Source organism: Lissotriton helveticus, chromosome 6 (assembly GCF_964261635.1).
Source record: "Lissotriton helveticus chromosome 6, aLisHel1.1, whole genome shotgun sequence".
NCBI classification, from domain to species: domain Eukaryota; kingdom Metazoa; phylum Chordata; class Amphibia; order Caudata; family Salamandridae; genus Lissotriton; species Lissotriton helveticus.
The window spans coordinates 1,840,289,165-1,840,305,500 of NC_136067.1; the positions used below are offsets into that span (position 1 = coordinate 1,840,289,165).

Here is a 16,336-nt window from a genome sequence, read left to right on the forward strand (position 1 = left end):
ACGAGCGTAATGTCCTTTGATACCACAATTATTACAAATGCTGTCTTTAGCAAAACATTGAGGGAAATTGGACGAATGAAAGAAACTTCCACATCTAAAACAACGCATTTTTTGATTGTTGAAAGAACGTTGTTGACGAGAATCATGTTCTTTGGAAATGGTGGATTCTCTGGAGGAAGAAGAACGAGCTTCAAAAGAGTTTTTTTGGAAAGGTGGATTCTTTTGAGAAGGTTTACCCTTAGGTCCAACACTAATTTTAGCCACTTCCTCATGACACTCAGTGAATTCATCTTCTTCTAGCATATGTACAGAATTAGCAGTTTTCTTTTTATTATCGTTAACAGTTTGACTCTCATCTTCTTTATTCTTTCTTATCTCTTTGACCCATGTAGAGGTGTTCTCCATACCCTCTACAATAGCTAATGCCTCTTTCAATGAAGGATTTTTCGACAATAATTTTTCTTGCACCCTAGAACTGTTCGTGCTTCGAACAAGTTGATCTCTAACAAGAGATTCAGAAAGATCACCAAAATCACATGTGCGTGAGAGAGTTTTCAGAGCAGCGACATATGTTCCAACTCGTTCACGAGAGACTTGAACACGTGTAAAAAATCTATGTCGCTCTAAAACAACATTTATCCTTGGACCAAAATACTGTTCTAACAGTCATAGACATTTCAAAAATATCTGCAGGTTCACCATCAGCCCCACCTACAGGTATAGTGTCCATACTATCATACGTATGTCTGCCTTCCACACCCAAATTGTGTAACAAAATAGCTTGTTTTCTCACTGCAGAAAATTTCTCACCCCCAATAGCAACTAAATACGAATCAAACAAATTCCTCCATCTCTTCCAAGGAAGAATGGGTTCACCTTCCTCTGAAAGAAAAGGAGGTGGCTTTGACATGCTCGATGTAGTAGCCATTATATAAAAATTATTAAACCAAAAATACAGAATGTCTTTGTACAATAACAGTGAAAACTATAATGGTTTAAAAGAGAAAAGAATAATGAGCTACGATAAAAATATCTAAATTATGAAAGGTGAATACAATACCTATGTGCACAATGATAAGTAGTCCAATTTAAAAATTGCTGAAAAGATCTAATTAGGAAGAGAATGTGCTGTTGTGCACATCAACGATGAGAAGAGGCAAAACGAAATATTGTTTTGATGTATCGCGCTGCTGTGCGCATCAGCGTGGTAATCTGAGTAATAATGGTTAAAATGCGCTGCCGTGCGCATCGGCGTAGTTAAATCCGTTGTGAAGGTAAATATTATGCGCTGCCGTGCGCATCGGCGTGGTTACCAGGGAAATCCAAAATGGCCGCTGCGTGGTGATGTCACACGTAGGACGTTAGACGTCAGCTGCTGGAGCGAAGAGAAGACAGGCGGTACTCGCGCAAAGGTACACGCTCATCTCAGGCGGCACTCGTGTAAATGCACACGCTCACTTCAGGTTGCCAGAGCGAGGAAGGGAACGAGAATGCTGACGGCACTCGTGCAATGACGCGTGAAGTTGAGACACGCGATGGCACACGCGATGTAATTCAAACAACAACAGGGGTAACTGTAGGAAGATAGTAATGATGACAGGAAACAGATGGAAAATGACGGAGGTTTATTTGTCACTCCTTTCCATGTCAAGTTCACATTCAGAATGCCTCTACACTTAACCGTCATTCCAACCCCGAGCTTCCCCACTTCGAAAGATAACATAGAACACGAGACTGTCACGAGCTGTGACAAGAACAACCACATGCTTGTGACAGCTCATGTAACAATAAAGTACCCAACACACCTTCCCCCCTAAAAAACAAACCAAAAAAAAACAATTTAAAAAAAACACATACGCATGTAAGTATCGTAGAACTAGTTCATAACAAAATCCCTAAACTTAGAAGGGAGACGATGTGAACGAATACTTCTAGAATTACCAGAATTGCTGTCAACTCCAGTTTTATTGGTATGTTCAGTGTGTTCCCCAACATCCAAAAACACATTACTGTCACAATCATTTTGAAATGAAGTTGGCCCAGAAAAAACCGACACCCTATTGAAATTCCAGACTGAGCCACCATCAACCCTAACGGCATTCTTGAAAACTTCAATCACTTTTTTAGGATTTGACCACACAGGAAAACCTTTACTAACACCCTCCTTTTTTTTTTATTCTGACGTAGTCGCCCACCTTTATCAAACCCTTGGAAGCAGAGCCAACCCTCCTTTCTATGGACAGTCTCATTTTCTCTTTATATAACTCAACTCTGCGGCGAACAGCTTCAAAATCAACTTTCAAAAACTCATCGGAACCACTCATATTCTTTTTCAACCACCAAGGCGCTAATTTGGTACTAGGTTTACGTCCTCTTAACAGCTCAAAAGGGCTAACCAAAGTTACAGAATTAGGAGAAGTCCTATATGCCAAAAGCATGGATTGCAACGCAATCCTCCAATTCAACCCACCTTTGACAGAGAGTTGAATGGCTTCTTTGATCACACGGTTGAAGCGTTCAACCTGGCCATTGGCTTCAGGATGAAAAACTGCAATTCTCCTATGAACAATACCACACTTAATCATAAAACTTTCCATTTCCTTGCTAACAAATTGAGGACCATTATCAGTCACAACTTCCTGGGGAATCCCCTCTCGGCAAAAAACTTCATCCAAGAACTCAATCACCCTCTGAGAAGTAACCTCCTTAACCATTTTAACTTCCGGCCATTTAGAATAGTAATCAATTAGGACAATTCCAAAAGTCTCTTGCTTAGATAAACAACCAAAAGGACCAATGATGTCTAAACCCAACTTACGCCAAGGACCACTGGGATAATCAACAGGTTGTGGTTCGGGACGCAAAGCCACAGCTGTTTTGTCACTGTGTGAACAATAAACACAAGAACGTACAAAATGATCCACGCAAGAATCAATGCCTGGCCACCAAAATGTTTCTTTGACTCGTCTTCTGGTAAAAGATATCCCCAAATGCCCCTCATGAGCAATTTTGAGAATAATATCTCTAAGAGAAAAAGGTGGAACAACTTTGTCTCCCCTTAAAATCAAACCATTCTCCTCTGCAAGCTCCTCTTGAACTTTATGAAAACCCATCATATTACCAGACAACTTCCTTGGTTCAGGCCAACCTTGTACTAGATACTTTTTGACACTACACAACTCCTCATCTTTACTCATTTCCATTACCCAACTTTCTTCTTGCAAAAATGATTGATCTTTATCCCCTAAATTAACATCATCAAAAGTAAAAGCTACTTCACAATCATCTTCTAAGACTTCACAAGGAAACTCACAAGAAGAAATTAGTCTGGACATGCAATCTGCGTGTACATTTGCTTTACCCTGAACATATTCAATTTGATATTGAAAGGATTGTAGTCTAGATGCTAGTCTTGCAAGGCGCGCTGACATTGTCCTGCCACCGCCAGGAGACATGAGAAAAATTAAAGGCTTGTGATCAGTTTTTATGACAAACCTTGTGCCCCACAGAAACGGCCTTAAATGCTCAGCTCCCCACACACACGCCAATAATTCCCTCTCTATGACAGAATAGTTTTTTTCTGCGTCCCTCAAGGCTCTTGATGCGTAAGCAACAATCCATTCCTTCTCATTATCCCTCTGCAAAAGCACACCACCCAAACCAGAACTGCTAGCGTCCACCATGACTATGCATTTGGCACCACCCACAAAAGGCTTGAGACAAGGTGCATTCACAATAAATTTTTTTAATTTCCCAAAAGTCTCAGTCATCTCCTCGGTCCAAACAAACTTAGCATTCTTCTTCAACAAACATCTGAACGGATCCACTTTTGAAGCAAAATTTGGTATGAATTTTGCATAAAATTCAATGAGACCCAGAAACGCCACAAGCTGTTCTCTGGAGGAAGGCACAGGAGCTTTAACAATGCTCTCGACAGGATTACGTTTAGGCTTGATCCCAATTCCACTAATAGTATGCCCTAAATACTCGACCTCTTTTTGCCTAAACTTGCACTTATCGAGACGTAAAGTAAGCCCTTTCTTTGACAAGGCAGCAATCACACTCCGAACATTTTTGTCATGTTCCTCATTGTCCTTACCAAAAACAAATATGTTATCTTGAAATGCCACGGCACCATTTAACCCTCCCAAAGTATCTCTCATAAGCCTTTGAAACACTGAGGCAGCACTCGCTAAACCAAATGGCATACGGCAATATCTGTAAAGTCCCTCTGGCGTAATGAAAGCGGTCATGTTTTTTGATTCCTCAGCTAAAACTACCTGATGGTATGCGCTGGCTAAGTCAATACAAGAAAAAATTTGTGCCCCCGCTAAAGTGGAAACCATTTCATGAAGATTAGGTGGAGGATGAGAATCAACCCAAATTGCCTCATTGACACTACGAAGGTCCACACACAACCTGAGTTCACCAGAAGATTTGATGGAAATCACAATAGGCGAAACCCAAGGTGATGATTCAATTGGTTCAATGATGTTCTTTAGACACAAATCTTTAAGCATATCCTTCAATTTGCTTCTAAAAGATAAGGGCACATTCCTCACTCTATGTCGAACAGGAATAACATTATCATGTAGTTTAATGACATGCTCAAAACCTTGATACCGTCCTAAAGTACCACTAAAAACATTAGGAAATGATTTCTTTAAATCATCTACTAATTGGGTATTTGACAAAGAAATACTAGAAACATTGTGTGGTTCTACAGCAAAAACAGGAGGATTGGCTCTGGGATCAATTTTCATATCCAATAAATATTGATGAGGCCACCCCAGAAGGGACAAACCCGATCTTGATACATAAATTTTCCCATGGGTATGGCGGCCATAAAATTGCAAATCAGCTTCAAAATAACCCATTAGATCAATTTTGTGACCTGTGTAGCCACCAGGTGATACATCAGGTGAAATCAAGGTTTTGTCAGGCAATTTTTTATGAAAAACTTCCAATGAAATAATGGTAAACCAAGCACATGAATCCACAAAAAATTCAATATCAACACTGTCAACCTTTACTAGACATGAGGGAAACTTGGTACACTCACCCTCCCCACATACATTAATAACAGTGTTGACTTGAAATTCGTCATCATCCTCCAAGGTATAATTATCACAACAATCATGTACGCAGTTTACTTTTCTTGGCAAAGATTTACATAACCTAGTAAAATTTCCTTTTTTACCACATTTCGAACAGATTTTTCCCAATGCTGGACAATTTCTGCAGTCTGCTAAGTGGCCATCATTTCCACATCTGAAACAAAGTGGTTTCGAGTTTTTCCTTTCTTGCCTTTGATTCCTGAACTTGCCATCTCCTTTAAAGAGAGCATCACTCTTTTGCGAATAATTTTTTTTTAAATTTATCAGAATCTTTAGACACATTAAAATTATCGTTCTTATCATTGCCTCTTATTTCTCTCACAAATTTTTCTGAATGTTCAATAGACTTGGCAATGTCTATAGCATTGTTTAAGGACAAATCAGATGTGGTCCAAAGACGTTCTTGTACTTTTTTGTTATTTGTTCTCATTAAAATTTGGTCCCTTAATACTTGCTCATACGAAATGTGTTCAAAATCACATGTAACAGCTAATGAGCGTAAAGCTGAAACAAAATCTTCAACAGGTTCATCAGCACATTGTTTTCGTGAATAGAAAATTAACCTCTCCATAACAATATTTTTCTTTTTACCATAACGCAAATTCAATTGCGACGCAGGATACTCATAAACATTTAAATTTCCTGGATTAACTAGAGGTGGAAGAGTTTTATATTCTTTTAACGCAATACCACCCAAACAGTGTTTCAATAAAGCTAATTTCCGCTCAGCCTCACACTCTCCCTCCTCTAGTACATCTACGTACGCTAAAAACACCGGTTCCCATATTTCCCAAGACATAGGTGGTTCACCTGGAGATGAAAGGAAAGCAGGGGGAGGAACAATGCCAGACATAGTCAAGAAAGAGAAGAGAAAAAAAAAATTTTTATATATAAAAAAAAATATAGGTAATGATTAAATAAATAAACAGTTTCACTTGTTGTAGAAATGTGTAAGTCAATGTTCAACTGAATGAACTGAAATTAATCTTCAAAACGTTGAACTAGAGTAATGAATGGGCAATAAAATTAAGAAAACTTCACTGAGTTCACTTGATGTTATCCAATGGCATGTCAAACGATAGTTTTTCTTCACTGGGTTTTAAATAAGTAGGAAATGTACATCATGTTGTTCACACGCTCTTTCAGGTAGTTCCAATGGCATGTCAATGATAAATTTCCTTCACTGGGTTATAAATAAATAGAAAACGGACATTACGTTGCTCACACGTTTTTCCTGGAGAAATTCGGCCTTGTTGAAACAGCGCGTCACATGTGGTGTGCGTGATGTTTCGTGAGGAGATCGAGCATAAACAACACATCAATGTGTGAGCTCGGAACCTCCCTGCGTCACCGTGACTTCCCTGCCGGCAATCCTTAAATAACTTTCCACACGCTTCAGTACCTGTATCAGCAAAGTTCAGCTGACAACGAAAAGGAAACTTCAGAAGCGGTAAGGTCGGAAGTACAATTATTTATGCAGTGACGTTATTCGGCGGATTTCAGCTTCGTCCGACGAATCCCTGCTCCAAATTATTCCAATCTTCCTTTAAAATCTTCAGCTAATTCCAGTCACGGGTAAATCCAATCCCGCCCGTCGCCAGTGTAGGAAGATAGTAATGATGACAGGAAACAGATGGAAAATGACGGAGGTTTATTTGTCACTCCTTTCCATGTCAAGTTCACATTCAGAATGCCTCTACACTTAACCGTCATTTCAACCCCCGAGCTTCCCCACTTCGAAAGATAACATAGAACACGAGACTGTCACGAGCTGTGACAAGAACAACCACATGCTTGAGACAGCTCATGTAACAATAAAGTACCCAACAGTAACGGTAAGCTTCGAGACCAAGGCATTACCTGTAACAGTACCTGTTTTTAGAAATGTTGTATGTTCTCTGTTGGAATCGAGTTCAGCAAACACAGCAAAGCTTTTCAATGTAGAGTAAAACGTGGTTGGAATTGCAGTCCAAAATGATGAGTTGGTCAGTCAGCCAATCCAGTGTTCATGGTCTTAGCAAACGAAGATTGTAATCCAAACGATGAAATGTAGTAAAGTAAGTCTGTTGGATAATGATAATGATCCAGATGATAGAAACCAAGTTTCAATTAGTTATCCTGTGTCCAAAGTGTCCAATGTAGTCCAATGAGCAAAAAAAACGAAAATTTGATAAATCCAAGTCCAAAATTAAATTCCAAAGGTAGGGGAGTTGATGGTTGTAGGTGCTTGTTCCCAATCAAGCCTTGACCCTCGTCGCCAGTGATAAAAGCTCAGAAGCAGGATAAGTTGTAGAAGGAGCTTTAATTGTACAACCATCAACAGGAGATCATAGCAACTGGCACTTCAGGAGAAAACATAACATTCTCATAATGATGTCAAGAAAGCAAGGCTGGTAGAGTTCTATTAAAGGGACAGTAACCACAACAGAAACCTTCCTGCCTGCCTGCATAGCCCGTGGCAGGGGCTTGCAGCACTCCTGAACACCGCACAGTGAGGGGAACGGTCAAGCTGACCGGCAAAACCGTGAGGGGAACGGCGGTAGTTCCCATCGGGGAACTACACTACCCAGCAGCCCCGGGACCGGCGCACAACAGAGGGATCACCAGCACGCCCGGAGGCGCTTCATAGCTTGCGTCTTCGGCGAGCTCGGGGGGAACCAGTGAAACCTTCCTGCCTGCCTGCATTGCCCGTGGCAGGGGCTTGCAGCACTCCTGAACACCGCACCGTGAGGGGAACGGTCAAGCTGACCGGCAAAGCCGTGAGGGGAACGGCGGTAGTTTCCATCGGGGAACTACACTACCCAGCACAACAGAGGGATCACCAGCGCGCCCGGAGGCGCTTCATAGCTTGCGTCCTCCACTCGCACCGCGAGTCGCGCGCGGGAGAAGCCCGGGACAAGGGCAGGCCCTCTGTGGCCCTCAGAGGCCGCAAGAGGCAGGGCAGGGCAACCCCTTTTGCATCTCGCCTGATTTCCACTGGATAAAGGAGGTAAAACTTATCGACTTATAACAGTGACTGCCTTGACTCACATTTGGGCTAACAGAAAAGGACCTTTGACATTATACATTGGCCCAGCACTGGTGTTTGTTGTTGCTTTCATATTTCTCTCATATATGAAAGCAACCCGCATTATGGTTGGTAAAGGGCCCATAAATAATACTAACTCCCATGGGGGGCCTGGAAAGGGGACTTTGGCCAAACTAAAATCCAGCCGTGATTCCCCTTTGGTGACGGCTAACTACTGCCAATCACTATCCTTATTGGAAGAACTTAATGCGCTTTGTAAAACTAATTACACCTGGACATCTATAGAAGAGACAATGAAGGCAAACGCAATCCTTTTAGAAAGTCTGGTAGGAGCTAACAAGGTAGAACCCCCAGCCACTGCCGATCTCCCAACATCTTTCACACAAAGCAGTACCCCCCAACCCAGTTATCTGCCCTAAAAAAAACTAAAAAGTCACTAATATCCAATACTCGGCAGACTACACCAAAAATGGCAATACCACAGGGCGCTGATAACAGAGTAGGGTCGATCAAAGATCCAACGCCCTTAGTGGGGACTCTCTCCAACTATGGCTATAGACAAAGAAAAATCAACCAAATTGATTTACCACCGGAGGCTGCTCCATTTGTATGCATTCTTTCAGGTGTGCCCGAATTAAGTAATGGTAAGATCGAGGGACAGGCGGAATTGGCAAACAAGGTATCTTTCTGGCTAACAAAGAATAGGCCCCTCACACCAAACATCGTTGGGAAAATTTTGAACGTCAGAAGGGTGAAATGGTTGGGTCCTCTAACTAAAGATACAGCAGGTGATCTGATCCTCGTAAATTTTAGGGATCCCCGTGTCGTCCCTTATCTGCAAGGCTGGCAGCCTCAAAGGGGTGACGGCCCAATAGTTATAAGGGAATTGAGAGACTTTTACCCCAGAATCGCATACATGCCCCCAGTAAGATTAAAGACAGAAAAGAATCACTGTAGGGGCAATAAAGGCCATACACTCACGAATTACAATTTACCCACTCAGAATCGTTTTTCTGTACTCACCGATACAGATTGGGTGTAGTGACCTGATAAATTGATCCTTGAATGGTCTGACAATAAAATCTAGAAGCCTGGGGTTGTCTATTACCATAGTTAGTGCTACACCAGGAGAACTGCAGAACTGCAGGGGAGGCGGCATTAAGTGTGGGAAAGTTGCTATGAGTAGATTGTTCACATCTAGATTGAGCGAGGGTTGTATCCCCCTTATTATAAACAAATGAAATTTCTTGCTAATGCACTTTGCACTTTTGCATAATTTTAAACTATTTTGTTATAATGTATTTTGTAATATTGTGGTGAATCTATTGTATGTATGAACTCATCTATGCTTTGGTTTGGTATTTCCTTTTATCATGTATTGATATGAAGTATTTTAAAAATTGTACTGTGCTTTTGTGGTTGCTTTGTTTCAACCGAATAAAGCTTGTTGATGATGAGTTAGCTAAGCCACAGAAGTTCTGTGAGCCATGAATGAAGCCCACTAAGAAAGTGACATATAGATCACAGTGCCTCACTTAAATGATAGAGAGTTGGGCAAGTTATACCAGTGCTCAATTTGTCTCTCTACCCAGGTATACACAAACATAACTCACTAACCTTTGGACCAGACTGTCTCGACACACCCTTCCTCCAGCTACAAATCACCAAGGATTTGAACACAGAAAAGAGAGCTACCTTTCCCACATTGTACAGTCCGTAGACGACAACGCCATGCAAGATTGTAATTCTTTTTCTGGGGACTTTCAGATAAGGAGATGCATAAATTACTGAGGTATAACCAATGCTCATTAATAGAAAGTGTAGCATTACCAACACCACACCTTTATTAGGATGGTCTGCCAGCTTCATACCAGAGACGAGAATATTACATAACTAAAAGGCGGCACCAGTCCAATAACTAGCAATTTTAATGAAAATGAATACTAGTTCATCATAATGAGTATGAGGTCTTCCAATGGAACTATTTTACTACATACATTTGAAAGAAGGAAACTTAATTTCCTAGACAGTAAAATAGATGTTAAATGAGTTAGGTGTGTAAGTACCCTTAGATAAAACAATGATATTTTAGCTCTAATTACTACTTTTTTGTAGTTGGGAGTTGACAAATGATAGGATACTTTCAACTGTAAGCCCCCCCTCCAGATTAGGCCAGAATAGAGCGCCCACTTGAGGTACATCACTGCTGATGTCACCGACAGTGTTCGGAAAGTGTTATATTCTTCTATTCTATTAAATATAAGGAGGTAAACAGGCAATTTTATTACAAGACATATTATGCAGTCTTTTCTAGCTATTTATTAAATAGCAGCCAAGAACTGAACAGAAAAACTACACAATCCAGAAAACTGAGAACAAGAACTACTAAATGACATCACAAAGACAGTATCCAATCAAACGTCTTAAATGGGAGCAAGCAGTCCTCTTCTTGCTACCCTTTTCCTCTCATTTATAATTTGATATATTTATTGCTAATGTGCCCAAATGTTTATGGCAGTTTGTTATATTTATAATCACACTCCTGAGCCCGAGCCCTCCCTAGTTTTCCCAGCTTACCGGTAGCTCGTGTGAGCTCTCACTCGGACATGGTGTTTTGTCATATGTACCCGTGTAGGCCATTGTCGTTTCCCTTATGTTAGCATGAGCACGCTGCTGACTGAACTCTGCTTTGCGCACGTTACTACACAAACTAATTTTGTTTGTGCCACACTGTACTTTCACACAGAACATTCTTTTGTTTTTGTGTTCTGTTCTTTCCCGGGATTTAGTCTGAACACCGCAGACAAGGTCAAACAACAATGCCCCTTGCTATTCTGTTCTGGTCAGACCCTAGCACAAAGACAAAACACACTGATGCAGCAGTTGTTTGGGAACATTTACTTTGTCATATAGGTATGCACAGATAGGTGAGACACACACTTGGAGAGGGATCTTTCCAGGGAAGAGAGTGTGACAGCATCCGAGATGTTCAGAGCTAATAACAGCACGGAGGCAACGCTGCTGGCAGTTTCGGACAGTGTCAGAGCATGTACCGACCGAGGCGGGGCGATGGCTCTGATACTGTTGGACCTGTCGGCAGCGTTCGACACGGTCTCCCATAGCTGCCTACTTAACATCTTGTATGAAAAAGGTGTTCATTCCACTGCCCTAGGCTGGCTACACTCATTCTTGAGCGTCAGCACCCAAGCAGTTCACATGGGTCAATTTCACTCTATACCCAGCCCCATCAGTTGCGGTGTCCCCCAAGGAGCCTCATTAAGCCCCACCCTTTTCAATGTTTATCCATCATCCTTAGCAAAAATTGGCAGGAAGTGGGGCATTGGCATCTGCTCCTATGCGGATGACACGCAACTGATGGTGGCTTTGGATGAGAAGCCAGACATCATCAAATCCAAATTGCATAATTGTCTCTCTGAAATGGCCCAGTGGATGCACACACATTGCCTGAAATTGAACGCTGGCAAATCCGAAATTTAATTTTTGGGTGGCGCCAAACGTGTATGGGATGCTACCTGGTGACCGCCCTCAACTTAGGCACAGCCCCTACCCCGAAACAGCATGCCAAAAACCTGGGCATCATTATGGACGACGCCCTGTCCATGAAGGATCATATACGATCTCTTTGTGGCAGAGGCTTCGCCATCTTGAAACTCCTCGCCAGATTGTTCCCATGGATACCACTGGACTGCAGACGCTCGGTAACACAAGCTCTGCTGGTCAGCCTCATGGACTACGGCAACGCCTTGTTCATAGGCATGAATGAGCATTTATTCACACGCCTAAAAGTATTGCAGAATGCTGCGGCAAAACTGGTCTGCAATAAAGGAAAGTTCGATTCTGCCTCTGGCTGTCTGAAGGAACTGCACGGGTTGCCGATGCGTCAGAGAGCAGTTTTCAAGTTGTTGACCCATGCTCACAGAGCTCTCCATAAAACAGGTCCAACAATACTTCAGGGGAGAATCGAATTCTATATCCCCACCAGAAATCTTCGGTCACTCCAATCAGCTCTTGCCAGAACAAGACGCATAAACAAAGTTAGGGTCTGGGGGTCACTCTTTCTCCTACCTGGCAGCCAGGAAATGGAATGAGCTTCCCCAGGACCCAAGACACACTGCCAACTACTTTCATTTCCGGAAAAAACTAAAAACACATTTATTCTCGAATCCATAATGCATCATTCTTTAGCATCAGTTCTGCAGATTCATCAACCTGGTACTAGTGCCGTGATATCCTCCGGGATGAGTGTAGCGCTCTACAAATAACAAATGTAGAACTTGCATCTGTGTATGCGAAGGTAAGGACGGGGCATGCTGCTAACAGCCAGAGTTCTTCGGATATATAATCATTTGCTTCTGTAGAAGGGGAGGGAGGTTAGGCTACACAATCATATTGGCAGCACGGGGCGTGACTTGGCGCTGGCAGTCAGTCAACAACAGAAACATTTCTGTTTTCATAGCAAAATGCAAAAGATAGAAGTTGAGAGGGGAAATTAACATAATTTGATAGCACTATTGGAAATACTAAGAACACAACATACCACTTTGAGAGTCTGATGCTTCTGACCAAGGCAGTCCATGGACAGTGACATTCTCTTGAACTGTTGTTTCAAAGTTCTGAAAAAAAATTAAAATCCAATAAACATAGTGCTGGGTCACGTCCACCACCTGTCGATCAATTAATTGTTTATTAGTCATATACATGCCATAAAATTTACAACAATTATATCAATACATAATAAGTATACCAACATTAAAATCAAGTAGCAGCATTTGAAAAGTTTAAGATCACCACATTCCACTTATCTAGTTCCACATTAAGCATTCTAGGCAATTATAAAATGTATGCTAAAAAGGTAGAACATTTTCATTTTGCTTAAAGAGAAATGTGCTATGCTAAAAAAGGTAGTGTCAAAAAAAAGCTAACATTAGCTTATTTGCACTCTCATCGTTGATAGGACATACACCCCAAGCGTGTATAAAATATATTTCAAATTTGTGAAATATGCAAAAATGTCCCTGTGCTAGCCAGTTCAATTTCTGACAGTATAAGATAACAGGGAAGCCATCTTAAGGTATGTACTGGGCACTGGTCAAAACGAGTTTCCCAGCTACATAATGACTTCACTGAAAAAGAAGGTGTTTGGTATCAGACAAACCACTAAAGAGAGTCATGGGGAATAGAATAGAATAGAATAGAGAATAATAGAATAATAGAATAATAGAATAGAGAATAATAGAATAATAGATAGAATAATAGAGAGAATAGATAGATAGAGATAGAATAGATAGAGATAGAATAGATAGATAGATAGAATAATAGATAGATAGATAGAATAATAGATAGATAGATAGATAGATAGAATAATAGATAGATAGATAGAATAATAGATAGATAGATAGATAGATAGATAGATAGATAGATAGATAGATAGATAGATCAGCCCTACTGCCCCCCCGCCCCAAGTAAGATAATCCAACCACAAAAGAAGTAGGTTACCTTACCAAACAATGAGCAAGATCTCAAAGGTTGGATGCTCTAAGAAAAGATGTCAATTTCCTCTCCTCGCTTAACCACCCTAATCCTGCTAGTTCCCTGTGCACTGATCAAAACAACTCTTCAGTCACCCAGCTACAGGATACTTCCACCCCTCAGTAACGATACACTTAGAACCTTACATGCCCCAAACCTCCTCCCCTCCTCTAACCTCCTTGACTCATGTAATCCTTACACACCATGCTCTTTAAACACGGACCCTTTGATCCCACAAGCTCCTATCCCAGTCATCCGTGGGACTAACAGAATCCCAACTTCTCCAGCCTCTCCTACAGTTCCCCCACAATTTACCACAATCCGCCCCTGCCCTCCCCTGCAGCCAACCCTATACCCCTGTCTTGCATACTGGTTAACTGCCACTCAGCGGTCCGAAACGCTATTGAAATTTCAGAAACCATCCTTAGTGAATCCATTGACATTGCCTTTCTTACTTAAACTTGGCTTAAAGATCACTCCTCTTCCATTCTTGACATACTTCCCCCCTGGATTCCATCCTCCGAGAAGATAGGTCTGTCAAAACTGGGGGCGGTCTAGCAATAATTTATAAAAATGAACTCCAACTCTCCCCCTGTGCGCATCCACGATCTTTCTACTTTTGAATATCTCAGAGCAGAACTTAAAGTGCAGGGCTCTACTCCAATTAGATTACACAACATCCATCATCCTCCCGGTGACCCTCTTCCTTTTGTAGAAGAAGTGTCCGACCTTCTCACCCAATCCTCACTTTCCAACTCTAAAAACTTCTTCCTCTGGGATTTTAACCTCCATTGGAACAAAAAAGACGATCCTATGGTTAACCTCCTCACTGATCTACTTGACATCAATAACCTAAAACAACTATGCCACTCCCCAACTCACTCCAAAGGAGCCAGTTCCCATCGATTGGTCAGACCACCACCTCATCCTTTTCACGATCTCCAAGACTGTTCTACCTCCTCCACCCAAAACCATTAAACAGATGAAACTGACCAGGAATCTTCACCTTATCCCCCCCAGGTGAACTTGAGGCCAAAGTCAAAGCTCAACTTCAACTCTCCCCTCCCTCTCAAAATGCCAATGACCTCACCGAACACTTTAACAAATTCATCGTTGAGGTTCTAGACCAAATTGCCCCGACCAAACTAAAACGACAGGAAAGCTCCTCCAATTCCTGGTTCAATCCAGATCTCAACAATGAGCGTCGCACTCTCAGATCTACTGAACGCGGTTGGAGGCAAAACCCTTCCCCCTTTAACCTCTCTCTCCTCAGATCCGCTAGATCCAACTATAAAAAACATCCTCAATGCTAAGACATCATTCTTCCGCTCACAACTCGATCGGGCCAAAAACAGAACTAGGGAACTCTTCACCATTGTGAAAAACCAAACTTCCTCTACTCCCCCCCCAGGTGATCGCCTCCACTGAGAGATGCGAGGAAATTGCAAACTACTTCTTAGAAAAAATCTCCAAAATAGATCAATCCTTCGCCTTAACTCCCCTCCTTAACCAACTACCCTCAGACATTTCTTCTAATTCTCCTTCACCCTCTACGCTCCCTCACAACTCCTTTTCGCCCACCTCTTATCGTCCCGATTCTTGAACCTGGCCCCATCACACTGGAACTAAAAAATAATGCTTCTTGGCACGACTTCCATCCTGTCACTAAACTTGATGTCCTTAACTTCATTTCCAGACTGAAACCGTCTTCTCACACTAATGATCCGCTCCCATCCAACCTTGTCTAAGACCTTACCCCCTCCTGGACCTCCATCATCAACTCCTCCTTTACCTCTGGTTGTATCCCTGCCTCCCTCCAATTGGGACAAATCACTCCCATCATCACAAATCCCGCTGGTGATCCCAATGACCTAAACAGCCTTCGTCCCATCTCTAACCTTCCTATTCTCTCAAAAGCCCTTGAAAAATGTACCCAGTTACAACTAGATAAGCACATTGAATTATTCAATCTTTTAGACTAGTTCCAATCTGGCTTCAGAAAGGGCTGTAGTACAGAAACAGCAATGCTAAACATAATTGATGACATCCAACACGCCCTTGACAAAGGCGATTCCTCCCAAACTTATTTTTCTTGATCTCTCCGCTGCTTTTGATACTGTAAATCACTCTACACTACTTAACACACTTAAAGAACGTTTTGGCCGCAACGGTTCAATCCTTAAATGGTTTACCTCCTTTTCCCAACACAGAACTCAGCAAATTAAAATCCTTGACTGCCTTTTTAAACCTCTGCCCATCTCCCTTGGGGTCCCGCAGGGCTCTATCCTCTCCCCTCTCTATTTAATTTCTTCATGGACCCCCTCACCCTCATCCTTAAACAAGCGGGAATCAATTACCACCTATACGCCGATGACACCCAACTTTACTATAAAATTCAATCCCGCTCAGATGTCCTTCACCTCGATGATACCTTGAGCAAAATTCAATCCTTTTTCCACTTCAACAACCTCAAACTCAACCCAAAAAAGACCAAAATTCTTTCTCCCCCAAGAACAACTCGCTCCCCATTCTATCCTGGATCTTACTGCACTCAACTGCTCTCTCACCAATTTCAACACTGTTAAATCACTCGGTTTTAACATTGACCAGAAGCTTCCTCTTATCCCCCACATAAAAAGCT

At 41.8% G+C, this 16,336-nt stretch overlaps 1 protein-coding gene across 1 annotated transcript in view; it reads right to left on the reverse strand.

Annotated features, from left to right (window-relative positions):
* NSL1 (NSL1 component of MIS12 kinetochore complex) overlaps positions 1–16,336 on the reverse strand; it is a 149,876-nt gene that overhangs the window by 74,702 nt on the left and 58,838 nt on the right. Inside the window, exon 2 of the mRNA XM_078649753.1 lies at positions 12,704–12,779. Coding sequence (XP_078505879.1) covers positions 12,704–12,779 — 76 coding nt within the window. The remainder of the gene's footprint in view (positions 1–12,703; positions 12,780–16,336) is intronic.